This window comes from Lolium perenne, chromosome 7, assembly GCF_019359855.2.
Source record: "Lolium perenne isolate Kyuss_39 chromosome 7, Kyuss_2.0, whole genome shotgun sequence".
Classification (NCBI taxonomy): Eukaryota; Viridiplantae; Streptophyta; class Magnoliopsida; order Poales; family Poaceae; genus Lolium; species Lolium perenne.
Window position 1 is genome coordinate 208,408,948 of NC_067250.2, and position 25,586 is coordinate 208,434,533.

Below are 25,586 nucleotides of genomic sequence, written 5' to 3' on the forward strand. Positions count from 1 at the left end.
GGTAATATGAACTGGTGTACATGTTTCTGTTTCAGTAGATGTAACACAAAATTTGGAAGTGTTTTTGTTTTTGTTATTTTGACTTAACTGAATTGTGCTTCTGATTAATGGCTTGCATCATGAGATCATCCTTGGATGACCATCATAAAAATACAGATTGTTGAGGGTTTAGGTTCTCAAATTGATCATAACATGTTAGTAAAATATGACACAGATGATCAAAGACCAAACAAATTCAGTTTTGCTGATTGCTTGACCACTGAGGATGTTGTGGGTGTGGACGTCAGGGACAGCTGAAGATGAGATATTGGAGGAAACCAAATCCTGCGCCACAACAGCTAGCTAAAGATTTGGTTCCGTCCAAATCTCACATTCAGCTTCCGAGGTTCTTGCAAGTTGCAACATTCGGTGTCTGACACATGAACATGAGATATTGGAGGAAACCAAATCTTGTCTCACTCTGCAGTCTGCAGCAAAGATTTGGTCCCATCCAACACTCAAATTCATCTGCCAAATTATCTGATGTGGCTAGCCTGTGTAGACAGCTATGAAGATGAGATGTTGGTGGGAACTGAACTCCTAAAGAAATGTCTCGGACATGGAAAAGTTCAGTTTCCTACAACTCTTACTTTCAGAGCGAACTCATATGTTTTGGCTTGGAAAACTCAGAGGTATGGCTGGCCTTTTATAGACCAGATCAACATCAGTTTACTGCTCTGCTCCATTCTAATATTCCTCAGCATGAGCTCTGCATGCTCAGGTAAACGGTCTCTGAAAAGTGGCTCTGCTTTCCAACAAACATCAGTTTACTGCTCTGCTCCATTCTAATATTCCTCTGCATGACCAGACCAGGATTATCCTTGCTATGCCCTTGCATTTCAGATACTTTTACTCCCTGCAAACTGAGACCAGCTAATTACATGTACAAGGCATTGTAACACAGATTTGTTTCTGAAGATTTAATTCAATGAGGAGAATAAGAATGGGACTGAATCACACAGATTGCTCGAGGCCATGTTAGCGTGGATCTGAGCTACTATATGGTGTAATTCGTATGAAGATTGAAGAGTATGTTACATGGTACGGCGATAGAATAAGGCGATACAGAAAACGGCATTTTCTCCATGTAATAATGGTAAGATATGCTTAGAGGTTCCAACGTATTTTGGGATTTTCCAACTTATTTTCAATAAGGGTATTGATGATGGTGGAAACAGCTGGAAATAGCCCCGAAGATGGCACTAAATCCATGGGTCTGGATTTGTCTGACCTGAGCCTTTACCATTAGTTTCAGTAGGCCAATAGCCAACAAGGGACTCATTGCCTTGCTACCCTCGTGTTTGTAGATCTAGAGGCTAGACTTAGCTTGTTGCAAGCAAATAAGCCATGGCCTCCAAGCAGATGGTGTTTATGAATCATGGAGAAGGGGAAACAAGCTATGCTCGCAACTCCAGCGCCCAGGTATGTCGATTCTCCCATCTTGATTAATTCATCAGTCTACGGCGATCCGCCCTTTGACGCTTGGCTTCTCATACTCGTTTCAACACGATTTTTTATATATAAGAAAGAAAGCATTTTATTACTGAGACATAAAAAAATAATTGCGGAAGAATAGAAGAGTTTTTCTGAAGAATTACAACTCGGTTCCAGGGTGGTCTGCAGAAGAGGATGAAGCCCCTGATAGAAGCAGCAATAACGGACTTATGCACCTTGTACCCCAAAAAGATGGTGATCGCGGACTTGGGATGCTCCTCTGGCCCAAACGCGATAGCACTGGTATCGTTCGCCGTCGAGGCCATTAACAACCACTGCGTTCAGCTCGAACAACCACCGCCGGAAGTGTGCGTGCTCCTCAATGACCTGCCTGGCAACGACTTCAACGCGGTGGTGAAGGGCCTAGTCACGCTCTCTGAAAGCAACAAGCCTGGATTAGTGACCGTGGGGATCATACCAGGGTCATTCTACAAGAGGCTCTTCACTAGTGGCTCGGTGCATCTTTTCTGCTCGTCCAACTGCCAGAATTGGCTCTCAGGGGTGTGAGCTTGATGCTGCTCGATGGACCGATTCATTTGAATTAACTCGTTGATTTGTAAGAAAGTCTTTATCATATATCCTTATGGGATCCCTTTATTTATATAGGCTCCTGAAGATCTAACGAGGAACTTGGTCCCCGCGTATGATGTTGATGAGCATGCTAGGAATGAAAGACTCCACATGGTCAGTGAGGCTTATGCCCGTCAGTTCAGGAAAGATTTCACACTTTACCTAGAGCTGAGAGCCAAGGAATTAGTCCAAGGAGGCCGGATGGTTGTTTCTCTGGTAGGGAAGAATTCTGATGATCGCACTTCCCAGTTCCTTCACTTGTGGGAAATGTTTGCTAAGATTCTATGTGCCATGGCCTCAGAGGTACCTTTCCAGTTTAGCATATCAATCTATTGTTGAACACACTTATTTGAAGTCATGATGTGTTAAGCCATGATTGACAGGGCGTGATCGACAGAGCAAAGTTTAATTCTTTCTACGTGCCTCTGTATGGACCTTCCGACAAAGAGATGAGGGAGATCATCCAAGAAGAGGGCTCCTTTTCGATCAGTGACATGCGGGTGCACGACCGTTCAAGCAGTCTGAACAATCCTAACACCACTGCAAGCTGGGTCGCCAACCAACTGAGAGCCGCGTTTGAGCCCATAGTTGTGCAGCACTTTGGAGAAGTGATGGATGAATTTGTGAGGACCGCCGAGAGACGCTGGAGCGTGGAGGGAAGCTTGGAGGAGGAGCTGGCGAGATACCCGCGGGCACAGCTGGTCGTTTTGCTGGCCAAGAAGGCATGATGATGTGCCAAGAAAGACATTGCTTTTAAGGGAACAATGTATGTCAAATATATGTGCCCTGGATGTTCAGATATATTGCACAAGCAATTTCGAATGAAACTATCACTAATAATGATTAGTATCTCAATGTTGCCCATGAACTTGTTCGGCAGTTGTGAGTTCTTACTTGGATATACTAAAACAGAAACAGATCATCAGTTGGTTTTGGCTGCATGTTTTCAGGGCCATAATGCGAGTCCTTAACCTTGCCCCAACAACGGTAAAACAAGAGTTTAGTACGGTGATTCTTTTGAGGACCACATTTGACTGTTAGCCTTTGAAGTAGGGCCTAGCTTTAGTCCCTTGATCAAACAAAGTGGAGTACAAATTCAAGAGTATCCGAAACCAGGAAAAACAAGTTATGTATACATGAACCATGTTGACAGCATGAATGGTAGGGTTACACTTCAGCCTTGTGTTGTCAGTAAATGTGTCGAGGCGACTGTACAGCTCGATTATATTCAAGTGCCAGCAGACGGCTTTCAGGTGCAGATATATGGTGTATAGGCTTCATGGAGAAGTGCCGACACTCCCTCTCTTTTGAAGGATGTGGTGTCTGTTCAAGTCTACTGGTCAACCATGGCCCATAGAAACCGTCGAGCTGGTTTGAAAAATAGTGCTACAGAACTACAGAAGTATGTCGATAGGTAGCACAGGACAGGGTTTAGTTTATCAAATTGAACAGAACATGTTAGTAAAATATGTCCAAAGACCAAACAAATGCAGGTTCACTTATTTGTTGACTGGGGAGGATGGTGTAGTGTAGGTGCGAACATCAGGGACAGCTGAAGATGAGATATTGGAGGAAACCAAATCTTGCGCCATTGCTAGCTAAAGATTTGGTTCCATCCAAATCTCACATTCAGCTTCCAAAGGCTCTTCTCAGGTGTTACCCAACTCTCACTACTTGCAACATTCGGTGGTGTCTTGCCTGACACATGAATATCAGATATTGAACTAAAAGAATTCTTGTCTCGCTCTACAGTAAGATTTCGTCCCATCCAACACCCTAATTCATCTGGCAAATTTCTCTGTGACGCTAGGCTAGCTAACACATAGCTGTGAAGATAAGAGGTTGGTGGAATTTAAACTCCTGAATAAATGTCCCAGACATAGAAGAGTTTAACTTCTTACAAACTCTTACTTCCAGAGCTAACGCAGATGTTTTGGATTGAATTTGTTTTAGAGCTATGGGCTATGGCTGCCCTTTTATAGACCAGATCAACACCAAGTTCCGGCTCTGCTGAATTCTGATATTCTCCAGCATGAGCTCTGCATGCTGAGGAAAAGGGCTCCGAAAAGTGGTTCTGCTTTCCAACAAACTCTGACCAGGATTATCCTTGCTACGCTCTTGCATTTCAGATGCTTTTTACTCCCTGCAGAACAGGAATGCCATGAATGTTCATGAATCTAGTATGCTGAAAAAAATGAATTCTTACCACTTGATCTCCTATTAAAATGCACTGGTTATTTTTATTTTAATTTTCTCTTAAGATGTTAATGCCAATAAATTAGCACAGGACATGGTAAGTGATTCTCTAAATATTTTTCATTAATATGCTGCTGCAGAGTGTTAGGGAAATATGCTTGTTATATTACCAGGGGGCCAAAGGCCACAATATATAGTACATGTACAGGTGCAGATACGCAGGAAGCCCCCTAACATATGGGGAAACTACAATATACAGATATATACTCTAACACCCCCCCCCCCCCTCTCAAACTCATGGTGGATCCACAACAGTGAGTTTGGAGCGTAAGAAGTCATGCTGCGCTCGAGTTTGTACCTTTGTAAAGAAATCCGCCAACTGCATATCTGAAGGCACATAATGAACCGCAACAACCTCATCATCAACACCAATATGCTTGGTCAGCTCATGCTTGACCGGATCACGTGCAATACTGATAGCACTTGTACTGTCAGACAAAAGTAGAGTCGGTGTCGTAACAGAGACCCCAAAATCTGCAAGCAACCACCGTAACCAGGTCACCTCAGCAATCAACAAAGACATAGCCCGTAGCTCAGCCTCAACACTCGAACGGGAAACCGCTACCTGTTTCTTCGTCTTCCAAGCAACAAGCGAACCACCAAGAAATACACAGTAAGCAGAAAGTGAACGACGATCCGTAGGATCATTCGCCCACGTAGCATCCGAGTAGCACTGGAGCTTGAGAGAGCTGGAACTAGGAAAGAAAAGGCGACGAGTGATCGTGCCACGAAGGTAACGAAGAACACGAAGGAGATGACTGTAGTGAACGGTGGTAGGAGCTGAGACAAACTGACTCAGAATATGAACATGATAAGAAATATCAGGACGAGTGACAGCAAGATAAACAAGACTCCCAACAAGATGGCGATAACGTGTGGGATCAGGAAGAGGATCACCATCAGTAGGACGAAGCTTACCATTAAGCTCCATAGGAGTATCAACCGTGCGCTCATCCCCAAGAGCAGCACGAGCAAGAAGATCCTGAATGTACTTTTCCTGAGAGATAGAAAAACCATCAGAAGTGGAGGAAACCTCAATCCCAAGAAAATAGCGAAGAAGACCAAGATCAGTCATAAGAAACTGATCACGAAAACGAGCCTGGACAAAGGCAATATACTCAGGATCATCACCAGTAATGATCATATCATCAACATAGAGAAGGAGAAGGGTGCGTCCACGAGGAGAAGTGTGAACGGAAAGCGTTGGATCATGAAAACTAGGAGAGAAACCAGCAGCAGTCACCACAGGGGCAAAACGCTCAAACCAAGCATGATGGGCCTGTTTCAGGCCATAAAGAGAGCGTCGAAGACGACAAACCATCCCATCAGGAACAGAATACCCAGGAGGAGGCTGCATGTAAACCTCCTCACTCAACTCGCCATTAAGAAAATCGTTCTGAACATCAAGCTGGGACACAGACCAGCGTCGAACAGAAGCAACAATAAGAAGAGTACGCACAGTGGTCATATGAGCCACATGGGCAAAAGTCTCATCATAGTCATGGTCGTGCTCCTGCTGAAAGCCACGAGCCACAAGACGCGCTTTATAGCGCTTAAGAGATCCATCAGAGTGGATCTTAATTTTATAAACCCACTTACACGTGATGGGACGAACACCAGAAGGGGGAGAAACAAGATCCCAGGTGCTAGTGCGCTCAAGCGCAGCGATCTCCTCAGCCATGACAAGCTACCATTCAGGATGACGCTCGGCATCCCAATACGAAGTCGGCTCGGAGGCGACAAAGAGACCATACTGACTAGGAGAGTAATGGTCTGGAGCACGACGCTGACGAACAGGCCGTGAAGAGGGAAGCTCATCGACGGAAGACGACTCATCAGAAGAAGAGGAAGAAGGAACAACAGAGGAAAGGTCCGAAGCCGGAGAATGTGGAGAATAAGGGGAACTAGACGGAGGAGAGGATGGCGCCGAAATCGAAGGGGGCACATCAGAACTAAGAGGTGGAGGAGAAGGGGCAACGGGAGGTCCATCAGGAAAAAAAAGAAAAGAGATATCATCCACCGGGTAAGTACCAGAGGTGGGGCGAGGATAGAAGGGACGCGTCTCATCAAATGTGACATCACGAGAGATGCGCATCCGACGACCAACGGGGTCCCAACAGCGATAGCCCTTATGCTCATCACTGTATCCGAAAAAAGCACACTCAACAGACTGAGCGGTCAGTTTGGTGCGTTCGCGAGGAGGGAGAAGGACATAGCAAACGCAACCAAATAAACGAAGAGTCGAGTAGTCTGGAGAGCTACCAGAGAGACGCTCGAGAGGAATGCCACCTTGAAGGGCAGCAGAAGACTGAATGTTAATGAGGTAAGTCGACGTAGTGACAGCCTCGGCCCAGAAATGCGGCGGAAGAGAGGAAGCAATCATCATAGCACAGGTAGTCTCAAGAATATGACGATGCTTACGCTCAGTGACACCATTTTGAGCATGGGCGCCGGGACATGACAACTGAGCGAGGGTGCCCTGCTCAGCAAGGACACCACGCAGGTGCTGGAAGATATACTCTCCTGCAGAATCAGCATGAAACACACGAATAGGCGTGGAATACTGAGTACGAACCATGGCCGCAAAGCGCTGATAAATAGAGAGCACCTCACTACGATAGCGCATAAAAAACAACCAGGTGTACCGTGAAAAATAATCAATAAACAAAATATAGTATCGATGGCCTGCCTTCGAAGGAAAGGGAGCCGGACCCCAAACATCTGAATGAACTAAATCAAAAGGTCGCTGAGATACAGACACACTAGTAGGATAGGGAAGCTGAATCTGTTACCTAACCTACAACCCTGACACAAATGTAAAGACACATCTCCTGAGACACACCCCAGAAGATCACGACGAAATAATGACGATAAACGGGAGCCACAAAGATGACCCATCCGATGATGCCACTGCTGAAAAGAGCCAGTGACAGAAGCAGCAACCGCAGGAGAACTGACAGATGAAGTGTCAGCAGAAGAAACGCGAAGCCAGTCTAACTCCCATAGCCCCGGGGACTTAAGGCTGCGAGGGCCAGCTCCAACCAGGGCATGTGTACGGCGGTCCTGAACAGCACAAGAATCAGCGTCAAGAATGACGCGGTAACCAGAATCAGTAAGCTGACTAGCAGAAAACAGGTTCATCTTAATACTAGGAACATGAGAAGCATCAGAGAAATAGGAAGTAGAAAGGGTGCCTCGACTAGAAACAGGAAGAGAGGTACCATCAGCTGTGATAACACGGATAGGAGAAATAAGAGAGCGAAGAGCAGAAAGAATAGAAGACGCGGAAGTCATATGAAAAGAAGTTCCAGAATCCAGATACCACGGGGATGACGTACCTGACTGTGTAGAAGGTGGTGGTCGCATGGTGCCAGAAGTGGTAGGCACAGAACCAGCAGTACCCGACGAGGAAGAGCCTGTAGCAGTGAGCAGACCACGAAGACCACGGATAATGTCCTAATCAGACAGTGCAACAGCAGAAGATCCTGAAGAACTAGCCTGCCTACGAGCAAAGTAGTGCTGACGTAAGCTGCGATCCCTCCTCAAGCAGCCAGAGACATCGTGGCCAGACTTGCCACAGTAGGAGCAGGGAGGACGAGGAGGTGCTATCATACCATGAGGCTGCTGAGGCTGACTCTGGCCCTGGGTCGGAGGAGTAGAGAGTATCGGCGGTACTGGAGACCACAACGAAGCCGACGACACAGGAGGACCATGAGCAGACGGTACAGGAGGACCACGAGCAGCAAGTACAAAGGGAACCTCAAGAAGACCAGAACCACGAAGACGAGTCTCCTCAGCAGGAAGCTCAACGAGTACCTCAGAGAGCGGAACACGACCACGGGCAAGCAGCTGGGCACGACGCGACTCAAACTCCTTGCGGAGCCACGACAAGAACTCAAATACGCGCTGAAACTCCAGATCCGCGCGCACAGTCAGACAGCATGGACAGATGGCACACACAGCTGTACAAAGAGAATCAAGTTGACGCCAAATAGCAGCACTCTGAGTATAGAACTCATCAATAGTGGAATCACTCTGCTGAAGAGCATGCTCCTGGCGTACCACAGACAGGTAAAGAGCATCCCCAGACGGCTGATAGCGCTGGCGAAGAAAAGCCCACTGAGCAGCAGCAGTGGGAAGACCCATGAACTCAGCAGCATACTGAGGCAGAACACTGAAAGTGAGAACAGTAGCAGCATGAGCATCCTCATCTATCCACTAGGTGTAGTTAGTCAGATCCAGCCGATACGTCGCAACAGCAGTAGAATGCTCCTGGACCTTCCGGTCATAATCAGCCAGAGCAGTATCATCAACACTCTTGGCTGCATCCTTGACCGACTGAGTAGCATCGGGGGCAAGGGAAACGGGCATCGGTGCAGTAGGCGCCGTAGGAGCAACGGGGCGCGGCGGATAGGAGACCTCGCCAGAAAGCACACCCCAAAGACGAAGACCGCGCATGTGGATGCGCATGAAGGCAGCGAAATCATGATAATTCGCGCCATCAAAGATCACCGGGCAGCGAGGAATCGCAACATAGGCCGACGAGGAAGACATATCTTTTCTCTCTTTTTTTTGGAATCAAATCAGATCGGGATCACGCCCGATCGAAAGTTTACTGCGGAGAAGACGAGCCGGCCGGGGCAGAGGCGGGGGCGGGCGGCTGGGGTGGAGCGAGCCGGGGCGGGAGAGGCCGGGGCGGAGAGGGCCGGAGCTGGAGAGGCCGGAGCGGAGAGGGCCAACGGCGGCCGGCGGCGATCCGGGAGGCGGCGGTGACGGGACGGGGCGGGAGAGGCTGGAGACGAGCCGGGGCGGGAGAGGTCGGGTCGGAGAGGGCCAGCGGCGGCCGGGGAGCAGCCGACCGGAGGGGCCGTGGCCGGAGGAGCGGTGGCCGGAAGACGGCGACCGGGACGAGCAACAACAACGGCCCTACGGAATTAGAGGACTAATTTTTGCTCTGATACCATGTTAGGGCAATATGTTTGTTGTATTACCAAGGGATCAAAGGCCACAATATATAGTACATGTACATGTGCAAATGTGCAGAAAACCCCCTAACATATGAAGAAACTATAATATACAGATATATATACTCTAACACAGAGTACGACGTGAAGGATCTCGAGTCCTGCAGCCAAGTGCCTTGCATTATAGTACTGTACAAGAAAAAGGTCAACAAGTTGCAGGAACATCTTACTGCAGCCAATGAAGTATTTGTTGCCACGACATTGTCTTTTTAATTTTTTTTATAGTAGCGTCCTTTTTGGATAATGCAAGTCCTTAACCTTGCCCCAACAAGGGTTAAACAAGAGTTAAATGCGGCGGCCCTTCAAAGGGGACTCAGCTTGACGTGCTAGTCATAAGTCAATGGGAGACTTAGCCCCAATCTCAGCCACCCATTGCAGATCCAACGACCTGAAGAGACCAAAGGCAAAATGACTACAGATAGCCATTTTCAATTACGAGTACTTGTCTGTCCAAAACTTCAGATTACGTTTATTCACAAACCATATTTCGAAACACAACAAAAATTTCTCAGAATACATAACTTGATAGATGTGATTCACTGGAATGTTTTCAACATTTTCTGGGAAATTAGAATTTTGAGTTCAAATTTTAGGATAGAACTTGAAATGATCTCGGTTCACAAACCGTATATGTCGAAATTCATTGAAATTTTCCCATAATACATAACTCAATAGATGTGATTTACTGGATTTAAAAAAATCTTGGAAGTCCGAATTTTGAGTTCAAATTTTAGGACAGAACTTGAAATGCTCTTGGTTCACAAACTGTATGTCAAAATTCATTGAAATTTTCCCAGAACACATAACTCAATAGGTTTGATTTACTGGATTTTTTTCAAAATTTTCTAGAAAGTTCAAATTCTGACCAACTAGTAACAATGGAAAATCCAACTAGTAAAACCAAGAAAGCATTGTAGAGTTCACATCACAAACACTTAATTTGGTTGTACCATATCATTTAAATTCGGTGGCAACAAGTACTACTGATGAAACGACAATTGTTAGCTCCCCAAAATACATTTAGGGCTCCCCGGTTGTGTTTGACCTCAAAAGACTGTAGTTAAGCCCCAAATTATGTACCCAAAAGACTATAGTTAGCTCCGGAAGTACCGTGTAACCAACATCTAGACACTTGTACATATTTTCACCATAAATACTATCATCAACACAAGTAGCAGGAGCTGTGAAGAGTTGGGTAAAACTCTCGATGACATTGTAGTTTTCACTCTTCACATTGGATTCCTTCTTCTGGCCATCATCCTTCAATTCTACTTCCGGTTGTACATCATCTTTTTTCTTTTGTTGGTGCCAATAAAATTTTAATTAGTTAGTTTATTAATAGATGACAACATTTTTTATTCATGTCAAGATTAGAACATACCTTTGCTCCTTTTATGGTTGAAACAGGATGGTTTAGTTGCCTTGCGCTTACCCTTACACACCTTATCAAACCAAGTTTTCTTTCTTTTCAATTTTTTGATTGAACTTCTTTTTTCTTCAGTCGTGCAGCTCATCATTCCTTCTTTAAGTCCATGTTTATCATATATAGAACTTTAAGTCCATGTTGACACAATAATTCCGTCCTTTCAAACTACCAATAGTAAGGGATCTAACATAGGCATCCCCAATGGGCCTGGGGAGCATGGTACCCGGGGTTTACTGGAGGCCCACGACTCGAAGAATAAGAAGAATCGGAAGCCCAATTTATTATTAAGGAAAGCTAGAGTTGTATTAGGAAATAATACTTGTAATCTGGCGGGATGGGTTGGAAACCCTCCCGGACTCTGTAACTTGTGTATTACGAACCCCTCGGGTCCGCCTCCTATATAAGGGGGAGTCGAGGGACAAAGAAAGCATCAATTCATTGTCTCATGAAACCCTAGTTTTCACATCGTCGAGCACTTTTCGGCTGAAACCTTCGAGATCTACTTGCCCTCTACTTCTGACTAAAACCCTAGTCTACAACTTGTAGGCATTGATAAGTTAATCCCTTATCCATTGGCGCCGTCTGTGGGAATTAGAGGCGTCAAGGATCTGATCTCGATGGCACGTTCAAGATCGTCGACTTCATCAACTGCAAGCAACGCGATGGACAGAGGTAAACAGATCGAAACTGGTATAGTCGATTTTGTTCCTCACCCGCCCTCCCGTTTGGATGCATATGCGTATCTGGAGGAGCCTATGGAGATGACGTTCGGAAGGTTCCACTTTCGCGTCGAGAAAGAAGGAGCGTATCGTCTCGAAATTCTGATCTCGTCGAGATTATCAGCGGTCGATCCCAATTTTCCAAGTTCAACATCGTCAATCGAGTCAGGCGACGAGGCGACTTCATCGCCACGCTTCATCAGCACCAAGGCAACCGAAAAACTCGCCAAGATCTTCAGCGTCATATCCTTCGAGTCATCTGCAGACTCTGATATAAGCAATGACTCGAGCAACGTCGATAGCTTCAACTTCATTGACAGATCCACTATTGTTGGAGAGGTCTTCACCAATCTCTATGATGGTGTCACCAAACCCAACATGGTTCAGTATCCAAAATCTCATCAGATCTATGCAATCGGAGATCCGAGTCGCCCACAAGAGGAGACATCAGAGAACTTCGACGAGGCGGGAAATCCATATATCGATCCTGCAGATCTCACGAGAGGTCTAGGAACAAAATATATTGGACTAGGAACACGAGAGATGGTGCGATTTCCGCAGGAAGTATGAGATCGAGTTGCAAGAGCTATTAATGTTACAGAGCCAATGACAGTAACGGCGACGCGACACCTGAGGAGTTACAAGCATATCAATATAGGCTTGCACGTACCAGGCGGGAGCTCGGGAAACAGAAAATCGAAATAGTAATGTGTTAGCATATAGTTGTTTAGTTTAGAGGATCACCTATCACTAAGGGCTCATCCTCAAAAGTTAAATCACCATGCAAACTACCAATAGTAACAATATATTTGTTTCCATCCAATACTTTAATGCACGCATCCATTGATCTTTCAAACTCACTTTGGAAAGCTCCAATACTTTAATGCGGCTGCCGGTGGCTGCGAGAAGCCAGCAGAGCTGTGGTTGGCGGGCAGCGGCTGGGGTTGGAGGCTGCGATGCCGAAGCCCTCTCCCTCCTTCCGCTACTCAGTCGTAGCTCGCCTCTCCTCCGTGCATTAGAAACCATGAAACACAATTTATTTATGCAGCTTATTAGTTAAATTTGTGATGAAAATCCTCGCCGGAATAAAGCATTAGGTGTGAGTTTAATTTTTGATCAATATTATTAGGAATATATATTAAGAATAATTCTTGAGAGTGTTTAAATCAAACACATGGTACATTAATTTCTCTTATAAAGGAAACATGTGGTATCACATGTGTAAAAAAAACCATTTTCCTAAGCCATAGCGCCGCCATCTCTTGCGAAAGCATACACCCATCTCCACTATGTCGCTCCCAATAGGCAAGCGAAGGGTCCCTTCATCCTCCGCCCGCCATGTCGGCAACAAGAGGGGTCAAGAGCTGGGATTTGAGTTGTGGCCCCGTATTTAGGTCTCTTGGGGTTATGTTTTGGTCAACCAATGGTGGCAGCATTGTGTGGGTTAAGAATAAAGTTTCCCCGACTCCCCGTCTACCTCATTGACAGCACTGTGGACGGTGGAGGTGAGGAGGGCGGTAGATTGTATACTGTTTTTCTTATGGATTGGTGGATCTTCTTGTATCTTTGTGTTTTGCACGTAGTATTTGTGTCTTCGTCCGATTGTTCCTTCTCTGACCGGCGAGGTTCGGCCAACTTTGGCTTCGTCGCAGACCTAGAGAGGTAAGCGCATCTCCAACCGAGCGATCCAAACGGATGCGCTGGGCCGTCCGTTTTAGGCTGTTTGGGTGGCCGAACGGACACGCGGACAACGGTCCGCGTCCAAGTGTCTGTTTGGGTCGCACGCTGCGCCCAACGCGGCGACTCAAAAAGACGCCACGTGGTTCGTCTTCCTTGCGCGGTGCTGCGCCATGGCAGGCCTCGACGGGACAGCAATGGTGGGCGGTGGAACACGCGGGAAAGTTCCCGCGCGCACCAAGGTTCCCGAGCGCGCGAAAAGGCCATTGGCGCGCGCTCGCGCCCAAGTTTCCCGCCAGGCCGCCGGCTATAAAAGACGGCGGTGGTCACAGACAGCATCACACCCTCTCCGCCGTCCTCTCCCCCTCCACCTTCTCCGGCGCCCTCTCCATCGCCATGCCGCGCACCCTGCAAGCCACGTGGGCCAAGCTCTCCCTTGCTGCCCGGGCCAGGTTCCCGCGGACGGAGGAGGAGGGCGCGCGGACTCACGGTGGGTCACCGACGACGAGGCGCTCCGCGTCGCTGCCGAGGTGGCGGCGAAGAAGGAAAGGGACGCGGAGATGGTGGAGGCGGCCGCGGACGGCTGGCACGAGACCGCGGACGGCTGGTACGAGGCCGCGGAGGAGCGGGCAGCCGCCGCGGAGGAGGAGCCCGTGAACGAGGAGGACCTCGCGCTGGCGAACATCAACGCCGCCATTGAGGAGCATCTCGCCGACGTCACACGCGTGACGAAGGAGCACGAGGCGACCTGCCGGGCCGGCCGCCGCCGATTAGGCGACCTCCTCGGCCAGAAGATAGCGAGCAGCTCGCCACCTCATCCATATGCCCTCTCCGAGCGACGCGCCCGGGAGGCTGCCGCGTCGGCGGAGCGCGGCCGACAAGAGCGCATGCGCCGGCGGAACGAGAACCACGAGGCCCAGGCCGCCGGCCGCGTCCGCCTGGAGGCGCGCATCGCTGTGGAACGCACCGCCCTACAGGAGCTGGAGCTATGCGGGAAGCGGATGGTGCCACCGTAGGAGGCGGAGCGCGAGCGCGCCCGAGGCGCGCGGATGGAAAGGAGAAGGATGAAGGCCTCCGTAACGCCACCCAGCTCGTAAGCTGGAGTGGAATCCTCACGCGTACAGGCCGGCCGCGTCGAGTGAAATCCACGGCCCCGACGGCGAGGAGTCGCCGGCGAGGCCGCCGGCCCCGTACGTATTAGGATAGAAGTAGTAGATTAAAAAAATGTAATGGGTACTTTTTAATAAAAAAATTTATTTACGTCTATGACACGCGGGCCAGGCGCGGACAAGGGGCGGACGCGCGCGGCCAGCCATCGGCATCCGCGGCCACGCAAACTCGTCCCAGATTTGGACGGGGTTTGGGTCGTCCCGGACGCCGCGGCCATCCGTTTTAGGGATGGGTCCGCGCGCTGGGCCGCAGTTTTGTCCGTTCGACCAATCCGGACGCGCGGGCGCGGGATGGGTCACTCGGTTGGAGATACCCTCAGATCTCGTAAATCAAAGTCTTGGGTGTCGTCCAACCCTCTTTGTTATGTTCCCCTTCGGGGGGATGGTTTGCTTCTCATATCATTCTCGTCAAATTCTCCCAACTACCTCATCAACAATCATGGATGCCTAGGAGAAAGATGATGTCGATTTTCCCTAGGGACCCATGTCACGGTGGGTTGACTTTTACTATATGACGCTTGACCTCTTCCCAAAAAATATATGGAGTCGTGAAAGCGTTCAATCAAATAAATACAGGATATCTATATCTATACCTAATAATAAAGGGAGGATTGTTTCCTTGGTCCAACACTTTTTTGGACCAATTTGCCCTCCCACCAAATAAAATAACCGATTATGCCACCGCTTAAGTTGAAAACGTTTCGCAGCCTTGCTTCCCGACCCGACGATGTGTTTTTATGTTGGACTTTGCTACCCGGCGGCGCCGCACGGAAGCAAGACATGTGCGGCGGTTCTTTGCACTGCATGCATGCAGTGACATATATGGTGACATCATTTAGAATCCCATTAACGATTAAACTAAAAAAAGCTTTATCTCTCAAACCGCTAATCTGATAGAAAATTTGTTTTCGCCGTTGGCTTAGTTGCGATAAGATCTTTAAAACTAGACCCATGTTGGTATGTTTTGAGAAACTTTTTTTTTCGTTAGTAATTGCCAGATTGTTATCACTCACCTACCAGATTATTCGCTACTTAGTTGTGTGATTGTAAATAACTAGATTGATAGGCTTATGTATGTTACTACACATCAGTGTAAATCTCCTACACATCAGTGTAAATCTCCATGATAAATTTGTCTGGAATGATATCATCATTCAGGTCTTACAAACACGTGAATATACGTTCATTATGTGCATATATCACTGCAATATCTACAAACGTGTAAAATTTATCCAACAATTATGTACAATTATCATAGTAATTATCGGTTGCTCATCTGGAAACCATATTACTATAACCTGGAAAATGGTGTGATGAAAAACAACAACATCACACCCTGCAATGTCTTAAAAACATGAGAAAACTTATCTAGTAACCATGTATAGTTATTGTGGTAGTTGTTCCATATTAATCTGGCAACTAGTACGGCGAAAAAAAAGTCATCGAAATATAGCAGCGAGGGATCTAGTTTTGAAGCTCTCGTCGATACGAACTTAGCGGTATAAACAGATCAATAATCGGAATAACGGTTTAGAAGATAAATCATTTTGAAAATTCAAATTTAGTAATTAATGCGATGATGTCACCTAGCTGATGCATGCATGCATGTGCTCTCTCCTATAGGCAGCGCATGCAAAAAAGCTACCGCCGCACAAGAAGATTAGTGGTGCGGCGCTTTCGCTTAGATTTTCCCTTTTATGTTTGTCCTCCCTTTGGTACCGCAGCGAGCCAGCGAACCTTCTCTTATGGGCCGCGAGCAACAAATTAACCGGGCCCCAAAATCAACGAAAACCATACGCAAATAGTTACACGGGGATCAAACTCACGATGTATTTTGTACTAAATAATCCCACCTCGATTCCTTACACCGAGTTCGACCGATTTATATACGTTTGCAAATTGTCTGGGATCACAAGTTGCCTTGGCAAGCAACATGCAGTTGGAATCAACGAGCAATGGAACCGGCTGCAGGAATACATCATTGTGGAACCGGCTGCAGGAATACATAATTGGGGAATTGAGCAAGGTAAGAGAGAGAGCTTGGGGTGCGGCGGCGCACCTCTGTAGAGGGATGAGGCATGAACCAGCGGCAGCCAGAGATACCGAGGCTGCCGGACGCCTGGGTCCCCGACCGGATGGAACCGAGGAGATTGAAGATAGCTCCGGGCGGTGAAAACAGGGGAGTGCCGCCGGAGACGTGGATGGACCGACCGCGGCGACGCCGGATCTGTGGGGCGCTCATCCTTTCGAGTGGCGAGCTCCTGCAGTCCGCCGGCTGGGCGCCTGGGTGGAGCCCTGCGAGGTTGAGGAGCAGGCCGGGACGCAATCGTCGTCTGGGTAGGATTCATGGCCACACTGGTTCTCGTTACAACGCATGGGCTATTTTGGGCTTCATCAAATGTGAGGCACGACGACATGGCCTCGACTCTAAAAACGGAGACACGCAGGATCGTGGTGGTGTGTCTTTGACCTCCTCACAAGGACGCAACCCCGACAGCGCAGAGGGCGTGGCCTCGACCTCCCGGCACACGGATTAATTTATAACCGTTGGGGTCTGCTCGTATATCTCTACCGTATACTATTTGTTACTATGGATATACTACTATATACTATTGATTGTTACAAAAATATTAGGAAAAGGGCTCCGACCTGAAGGTAGTTGTATCCTCATAAAAATGTTTTACCGCGCCACTAAAATACTGATTTACGATGGCTAAATTTTTCAAGGTCTACAAAACGTTCAATAAAACATAAGATCCAAAGGTTGTTAGGCCTGGTAAGGATATGTCGGCAAGAATCAAAATTAACGTGGTGGCTCACATCGGTACATGGAATTTCTTCATGCGTGAATGAGATTTATGAATATAATAGACCACTGAAAATTAGAAAAAAAACATATTCCAACTGTAGTCGCGTTCCACTGTGAATTAGTAAATATTAATCCGTCGTAACGCGCGGGCATATTTCCTAGTAGTAAATAAAGGGAAGAAAAAAAAGGATTTAATAGTTGGTGGAACGCCAAAAGAACTATTCTTTGCCTATTATAAAAAAAACTCAGCAAAAGCAAAAAAGAAAATTGGCAAAGACAACACGGTAAATATTCCGTCGGTAAGTTGATCAACTCAGGAGGCATTAACCCATCATAGAGTTCAATTATCACAACATTTTGATGGAAGGAAGAGCCACGGTCCTCCCTTCCCCAAAACAATTGCATTGGACATTACGTAAACAGGTTCGCTTTGAGAGGTTCGATTTTGATTTCCTTGGCAGGGCTCCAAGCTACCTTCATGTGTTGTTCAAAGGTTTGCGGGCTGGAAAAGTTTTTGGTATGAACCTTAGCCAAAGCCAGCCACTTAATCCCTCCATTTGGAACTTCAGGCTCATCCTAAAAATAGTTATATTGCCAGACTACCTCCCCCAACGTCCCCCAACCCTCCCGCCGCCGCCGCCGACAGCGCCGCCGGGGCAAAGACCTCGGGGCATGGCGGCGGCGGGGGCCTTCCCTCGTGACGCGATGGGGACGGCGGCCAGGGAGTTTCTCACGCGCGGCGGCGGAGACCCTCCCGCCTCCCGGGGCGGCGGCGGTCTGATGAGGATGGAGGGGCGACGACGGCCCTCCCGCCTCCCGCATGGATGGACGGGGACGATGGCCAGAGCCCGTGCTGCGGCCTCCCCGCCTCCCATCGGCGGCACGCCGGTGGTGGCTGGTGGTGGTGGACAGCGCCATTCCCTCCGCCTCTCGCCGGTGAGGGGCGATGATCTTGGGCTTCTCCCGCGGTACGAGGTCGCCCGGGGCAACAACCTTGGGTTCGACGGTGGAGGCGGCCTTCTTCTTCGCCGGAGGAGGTCGGCTGGTTGCTGGGTGGAGGATCACAAAATCCCTCTACCCCGGCGATGAAGATCTAGTCGACGACGAGCGAGCAGCGAAGGGGCCACTGGTGAACACCGAGCCTTGACTTCGTTCTTGGCGGATGATGGCGGCGGCTTTTGGCGTCGTTCCCCTGTGACGGCATCATCTTTGCTGGCCTCTCCGTTTGCTCTCGCAGAGTGAAAACCGTGTCAAGATTGGCGGGCGATGGCGGCGTTAAGCATGGCTTCCTTTTTGAAGGCATTGTCGTCGCAGTCCGGCGGAACGCACTCGTGCTACTCTGGGGGAAACCTTAGATCCAGCTAGGATCGAACGATGATGGCGCTTCCTGCATCGTGTTACCTCTTGGGGCATCGTTTTTGGAGCAGCGACTGGATGGAGGTCGTTTTTGGTGGAGTGGTGTTCATCTACCACGTTGTCATCGATGATTCTCAGCGGCGTGGAGCTGCGGGGTATCGAAGACGGGCGAGGATTGCTGGACGCGGGCAGGATGGTGGAGTTGTTTGGTGTTATGGTGACATCGACGGCAGGTCTGGCACGGTTAATACGTTGATCTCGCTTGGAGATGGGTTCGAGATAGATGGCGGTTGCGAACTCTGCGACGTGTGCAATGGCACACCATCAGAGTTTTGCTTTTTGGATGATGTGTGTTGGTGTACCGTCAGGGAGTATGACCTTATTCATGGCCCCCCTTTATCGTAGGTATAGCGAGTTATCGCTAGGAAGGAGGTTTCGAGATTGATCTTTGTATTCCCCTTGTAAGACATTGCGAATAATTTAATAAACAAGAAAGCTGTGTGCATCATTTGGATGCAGAAGCTGGGGCTATGCTCATTGATCGAAAAAACGACTCATCCTAAAAAAATAAGATCGTCAATCTCATCTTCGTCTGTCCAAGTCGTTGCTTGAGCATATCATCTAGCGCCCCAGATTTCTTTACCCCGGACCCTCCAGCCGGATTTGACGAGTTCTCGGACGTAGTCGCCATCAGAGGCACATGCATGATCCTTGCATGCCCATCTCAAGCGGTGCAATCACGGTTTATATCAGCTAGAGCAGATGCAGAACCGCGATCCGGGAGAGATACAGAGATCTTTTCTGGGAACAACGAGAACTCCACATCAGGGAAGGATCCTAGCTAGCGATGGAGGCGATAAAATTAAACCCTAGTAGCCCTGGCGGCTAGGTCTTGTGCAGAAGGATTTGAGAGTTGGTGGAACACCAAAACATATGTTCTTCGCTAGCATAACAAAATAGACAAAAGCCAAAACAAAGGAAAAAAAAAACGGTAGACTACACGGTAAATATACCGTCGGCAAAGGAACTGAGTGTATTTCTGGCAGACTCAAAAATTAAAAATGTTAGACTTGGACACTGATGGTCCTAATAAATAGGAATTGAGATTTGTTTTTGACAATAGGATTTGAGAGTTGATGTCTGAGGAGGGCAAACAAGTAATTTTGAGCATCATATCCAAGGAGCCTCAGCAGCGCCGGTGGCGGCAGCCCCAATTTAATCAACGGCCCCGCCGAATCGCATGGGGATGGTGCACGCAAACGCAAATCCGACGACGGCTACGAGTCCTACGACTTCGTTGGCAACGAGAAGGCCAATACCAAGATGATCCCAACACCGGGGCTTTGCATCGCTGACATCCAAACTTACTATCCAGCAGGGATATTCGGCAATCGGATACTCTTGTGTGGCTAAGCGACCACGACATGCACCTCTCAGAAAAGAAAGCTCTGGGGCCAATGCGACATCGTCACTGTGAACTCAAGGCGAGGTATCCTCATTACCCTAGTCCGATGCTACAGATCTTGGATGTTTTCGTCAAATTAGTAAACAGTAAAACTCACCTAGCTAGGAGCCTCCACAGTGATTTAGAGTTCTGAGCCATCTGATCCGTTCGTCCAACGATCCAGATCAGTCTTGTTTGTCCCGCATCATCTCTAAACAGGTTTACCCCGTCAAATCGTGATTAATGGGCCAGACAAACGTTTTCTGGGCTGCTACTCCACAGATCAAGTTGGACCTCCTGTGGTTTACCGGACCGAATAAGTGTGAAACCCTTCAAGAAAGCCCATAGTGGAACCGCGTTCCTCCTCCTTTCGTCTTCCGCTTCCTCCCTGTCAACCTACATCGTTTCTTGTCCGTCTTCCCTCCACCTTCCGCGATGCAGATCGGCCCCGAGGCAGCGCAACCCTACCTCGATCAGGATGAGCCGGCGCCCGGAGGGTTGCGTTGGGTACTCTAGATGATGCGAGGAGGAGGATGTGCAGGCTGACATCTCGGCGACCTCCCAGCCGCAGATCGTAATGTCTGGAAAGTAACCCGCGAGGGTGGAGGATTGGAAAGTAACAATAGAGATAGGGTGCAGTACCCCGCGAGTAGCTGCTCCAAGGAGCACTGACTATATCCACCATCAGTGGATCGCCTTCACCTTTGAGGGAGTAAGTCCAATCCGTCTCAGTCCTCTGCTCCCTCTTACTACTTTTGATCAATAAATCCAAGCATTTGGTAAAGAGAGTTGCTCATGGTATTAATTATAAAGATTGGACCATTGAATCTGACTTCATAACAGGGAATAACTACTATATTAAACCTTAACAACTTCCTTTTTTCACATAATTTTGGGCCTCTTTAAGAATTAACAAGGTTGTTTTTTTGGGTGCACTTTTGGTGCTTTGTAAAAATTTGCCTCTTCATCTTTCTTCATTCTACTTTTTTTTCTCTCTTCATACTACTTGGGGGCTGGTGCTGTGGGCTGCTTTTGCTGCTTTGGTGTTTGGCGTGGCTGTAGCGTTGCAATGGCAACCAAAGCGGTGCTCAAGTTCCCAAACTGAATAACCCAAACCTCCATGGCTCCACCGCACATCCAGAGTCCAGACCAAACAGCCAACCCCCCTCCCCCCTGGCCACGCCCATCGCCCTCCCCGCCGCACGGCTCCACGGTGCCGCAGTTCCGGTTCCTCCCCGCGACCACGATGCTCTGGCCTCCAGATGGTGTGGTGGTCTGCTGCTGCTGCTCCCTTCTAGGTTGGCCGTGGCCTCCCGCATCTCAGTGCGGTGGCAAGCTGGGCTTGCCCCTTCTCCTTCGTCTACCTCGAGTACGGCACATACCGCCGGCGTTGCCGTTTTAGGAGGTCGCCGCCACTCACACGATGTATTTGGATATCGTCGCCACGCCACCTCTTGATGAGGATACGTCTTCCTCTGCCCGCGCGCTGCGTGTGCCGCGGCCGGGTCCCCGCCCCACAGAATCTTGTTGTGCGCAGCGGTGGCAAGCGGGATTATGGCGCCAACGCGCGTCGTTGCAGCATCCGGCGGCGCTTGGCGGAGGACTCCTCTCTGTCCTTGAAGACGGCAGAGGAGTATTGCTACAGCAGCCAGCGCACGGCCTTGGAGTCGTACTTGTGCCTTAGGTCCACGCCCGGATTCCATCCCCGACGAGTTTTCTACGCCTCCTTCCCCTTTTAGATCTTTCTTCTGTATTTTGATTTGCACTGATTTTCTTTCGTTAATTTGCTTTCTCTTCTTCTTGGAGATGGAATGCGTTTGTGCTGCTCCGCGTGTGGCCGGCGTGGTAGGCAGCCGGGACGTCCCGGCAGAGGCCGGAGTCCGTGCTGGTGCGCCGGGTTCTCTCTCTCTTGTATGCAGGTGGGCGTCGCCACTATTTCTATGCGTTCCGCATCTCCGTTTTTTGGTAGGCCTTCTTTCTCATGTCTTCATTGGTAGTAGCTGCTGGACAAGGGCATGACACGGGTGAGCGTGCACGAGAATGAGTACAACATCTGGAAGATGGGCGTGATCACAGTTTACGTCTCATTTTTTGATAAATCGGTGCCATGAGGGTGATTCTGAGCTAATTTGCTGTTATAGTGGTCATATTCTCTCGCTTAGTTTGGAAGCACAAACTTAACCAAACAGTAAGTTTTAATTTTCATTATGTTTCTTCTCTCGCTTAGTACTGTAAACACCCGTAGCCTGATGCCATTGTATAGTTAGAGAGCATTGTGTTGTCCCACTATTTTCCGCTTTGGCACTGTCTGAATGTCAAAGACACTAGATATCCCACAAGGAGCACACTGATGGACAATTAGCATATTGTAATGTGGAATTGCATAATATTTAATACCTCAGATTAATTTAATTTAGATGTCTTAAACATACCACCATTGTAGGATAATGTTTAAGTGGACAAAAATGGCAATTGAACTGAAAGTCTAAGAACATGCCTGTTTTGATAGTTTCTCTGTAAACTGTCGATTGGTGTGAGTTTAGTGGCATTATTTCCGCATATGTGTTAAGGCAACTATCTATCACCTACAATGCACTGAAACAATCTTCTGATTTGTTTGTATGCAGCTGAAGAAAATGTGCAAGGTGCGTACATAGCGTGGTAATGAAGTAGAACTTTACCACGCTTTTTCTTATTTGTCTCGAACAAATGTATTACCATCAATGCTTCGCCCATTCTTCGTATGTTTGCTAAAAGATTCAATTTATTTTTACTAACCTCCAGGTGATCTTTTCTGTAGTGAATTGAACCTTATGAAAAGAAAAACCTATCTACATGACTCCCATTTCGTAGACTACTATCTTCCCAATTCAAATGAACCACTGGCATCTCATAAATGTTGATGCTATTTTTTTACTCCACAGACATTAGAGATCTTACCGATCAAAACAATATTGCTCTCATCAATATTATGCTTGCATGTTTTGAGTCAACCTTAAGAATAATCACTCACATGAGTTTTTGGTACTGCTTAGCTGGTGGTAATTACTATCTCCCCTTTCCGGTGCTCCTGTAGAAAAACGTCTTTACTGGAGGACTTTTAAGCGGTGCAAAGATTGCTAGGGTACGTATCTTTATTTTCATCACATGCTGGCCTGCTGCGCCGCTTGCCGTGCGGGACGGACCGCTGTTGCTCGCCATGTCGCCTTCTTCGATTATGGTTGGTGGGTGTGCTTCTGTTCATCGTCGTGCTCCTCCTCCTTTTTCTGGTGATCCATCGCTGCCGCACCTCTGGTCAGGTCTTGGAAGATTGGGTCGAGCTTTGCGGCCGGCGGCCTTCCTTAGTTGCCTGGTGAAGAATCATCTCCCCCTCATCAAGATTTAATTTATCTCTGTTCGTCGTCCATCCATGCAATCCTGAGCTTGATAACCATACTCTTTATGTTCAGGCAATGAGCTAGAATAGGTCGCGGTCTTCGGTAAGCAGCCTACATCGAGCATCAACGACTTGCAGTTTTGGCATTTTGTTGGTTCCTTAATTCCCAGATGAAGATTCCCACCCCTTCATCAAGATTCAGTTTATTTGTATTTGTTTCGTCCATTCGTACCAAGGTAGGCTACGTTTGGTGTTCCTGCTATTCAGTGAATTTCGTCTGTGGTCAGAGTGCGTGGTACGTTCCTCAACACAGGATTTTGTTGTTTTTTCCGTCATCGGAAAGTTTTTGATTGTTTGCTGCTGCCGGTTGTTCTTTCTGTTGGGTTCCTGAGTTTTTTGCCTGCTGTGTTGGGTTCTGTTCTTGTGTTCGTGTGTTTTGCCCAAGGTGGATGCTTGGAGGCAAGATATATGGCTGGAAAAGTGACCAGTTGTTCTGCCTACGTAGGTCTTACTGTGAGTGGAGATCCTCTTAGTTGCTCTGGGCTGGCTATTGGTTGCTACCGGAGGTCACCTCCTCCGCATCTGTCTTTGGCGATCTTCAAGATGTTATTGTTGTGCGGATTGGGCGGTCCAGTGGTGCGCGTGGAAGGTGTGGTAGGGAGGGGTTGTGCTCGGCATGCCGTTGCTCCTGTAGCATCTATGATCGGTAGCCGTTTGTGGTCGCGGGATTTTGCTGCTGGTAGTGTGATTGGTTCTGCGGACTACTCAGATGTTCCTTCTGTTGGTGGTAGATTGCATATGTTCGGTTTGTGAGCTGACTAAATATTTACGTTCAGATTTTTTTACAGTATGAACACATCTGTGTGTATGCTCTTATGCCAATTCCTATCTTCACTGAATTGTAGCTAAGAGTGGAGAAGCTACATCATCCAGTGCGTATCAGCCTACCAATGGCTTCCCCGAATTAATGGTTTCCTCTACACATAGCAACACTTTCAGTGGTACAATCCTATATTCCTATTACAGTTTGTAGTTTGAGGATATAAACTGAGCAAGTAATCCTTTAGTTCAGCCTTGCTTCAGTGAATAAGTTTCATATTACAGTTATGAATCCTTGCGTTCCAGCTGGTCAGAGCATATAAAGGTATGAAGGTGTAGATCGACATTACTATGTAAACTCAGTTCCTCCATTAGCAGAATTAATTACTTTCTTAAGAGATAATAGGCAATATTATTTACGATTTCTCAACCTGATGAGCTACTTTAAGGTGTTTCATACAAAATGATACATACCCTGTCAAATCTTCCGAGAAATTCTAACTTAGCTATAATTTAGTTCGACCTTCATATTTTATCTACGATATATTTATTTTCAAAAATGTGGTCTAATGATTAATTCCCCTAATTATCTCTATGATTTGCACTTTAAGAAGCCAGAGGAAAGTCAGGAACCGTTCAAGGCCTGTTGATATTCAGCAGTTCAGTGCATGGCCTGTTTGAATCAAAGGATTGAACAGAGAGTGGATGATTGAAATACTTAGAATATTCTGATGGGAGTTGTTTGATTTATCACTTATTTTCCCACAGGATTTATCACACATTTTATTAAATGAATTCCATTTACTCATAACCTATTTGAAATAATATATTTTGCTTTAGTAGTGATGTCATAGGTTTGTATGTACTATTTGAAGCAACAATTCTCATTGGCCTATACATAATAAGAACTAATGATTTTAAATCAAATACAGGAACAAGGCCATCCTCCCAACACAAATTTCAGGTTTGTGCAAATGGTAGCTGGAGAGGTTCAGTTCTGAAACTACCTATAGATGCTACTATGTTACACGTACTGCTGCACTTCAAGCCACGGCAGCTCAGATCACAGTACGCCTATGTTATGTGCACTTTTCACTAGAAAATACTTCCACGTTATACTATAACCACTGATTTCTTCTCTACTTCGTGTTGCACTGAATGAATATTATATTGAAGACAACTCTTCGTCTCTTCTGTCTTTATATCATCTCTACTGTTGTAATCAGTTTGTTCAGTAATAAGACAGTATTTATGCAGTTGATTCTTACTCTGCCTTTCTAATTTATGTTTATAGCATGCACAGAACAGAATTCAATTACAATTCAGTGTCAAACTCAGTGAACTTCTCAGCAGAGTTAAAATTCTCATTCACTACGCGAACTTGTAGTAAATACTGGGAAAAATGAGC

General features: G+C 47.4%; 1 protein-coding gene and 1 long non-coding RNA gene across 3 annotated transcripts; both read left to right on the top strand.

Annotated features, from left to right (window-relative positions):
- Window positions 1-51: 51 nt before the first annotated feature.
- Window positions 52-3,041, top strand: LOC127314370 (inactive anthranilate O-methyltransferase 1). The gene is made up of 6 exons (XM_051344827.2): window positions 52-760; window positions 848-1,135; window positions 1,347-1,461; window positions 1,651-2,034; window positions 2,140-2,406; window positions 2,487-3,041. Exons 3-6 carry the CDS (start codon window positions 1,387-1,389, stop codon window positions 2,829-2,831), a joined length of 1,071 nt encoding a protein of 356 aa, XP_051200787.1. The 5' UTR covers window positions 52-760; window positions 848-1,135; window positions 1,347-1,386; the 3' UTR covers window positions 2,832-3,041.
- An 18,849-nt stretch (window positions 3,042-21,890) lies between these two features.
- LOC127314367 (uncharacterized) lies at window positions 21,891-24,282 on the top strand. 2 transcript variants are annotated; one of them, XR_011749259.1, is made up of 3 exons: window positions 21,891-22,171; window positions 22,611-22,628; window positions 23,060-24,282. It is a non-coding gene; the product is annotated as an uncharacterized lncRNA (long non-coding RNA). The 2 variants fall into 2 exon arrangements; XR_011749258.1 differs by having other exon boundaries at window positions 22,611-24,282.
- The last annotated feature ends 1,304 nt before the right edge of the window (window positions 24,283-25,586 follow it).

Bases quoted from the DNA above. Each gene is read 5' to 3' on its own strand.
- LOC127314370 (XM_051344827.2), top strand. From the start codon at position 1,387: ATGGCCTCCAAGCAGATGGTGTTTATGAATCATGGAGAAGGGGAAACA. The intron at 1,462-1,650 runs GTATGTCGATTC...ACTCGGTTCCAG, and splicing joins CTCGCAACTCCAGCGCCCAG to GGTGGTCTGCAGAAGAGGAT. The intron at 2,035-2,139 runs GTGTGAGCTTGA...TTATTTATATAG, and splicing joins GCCAGAATTGGCTCTCAGGG to GCTCCTGAAGATCTAACGAG.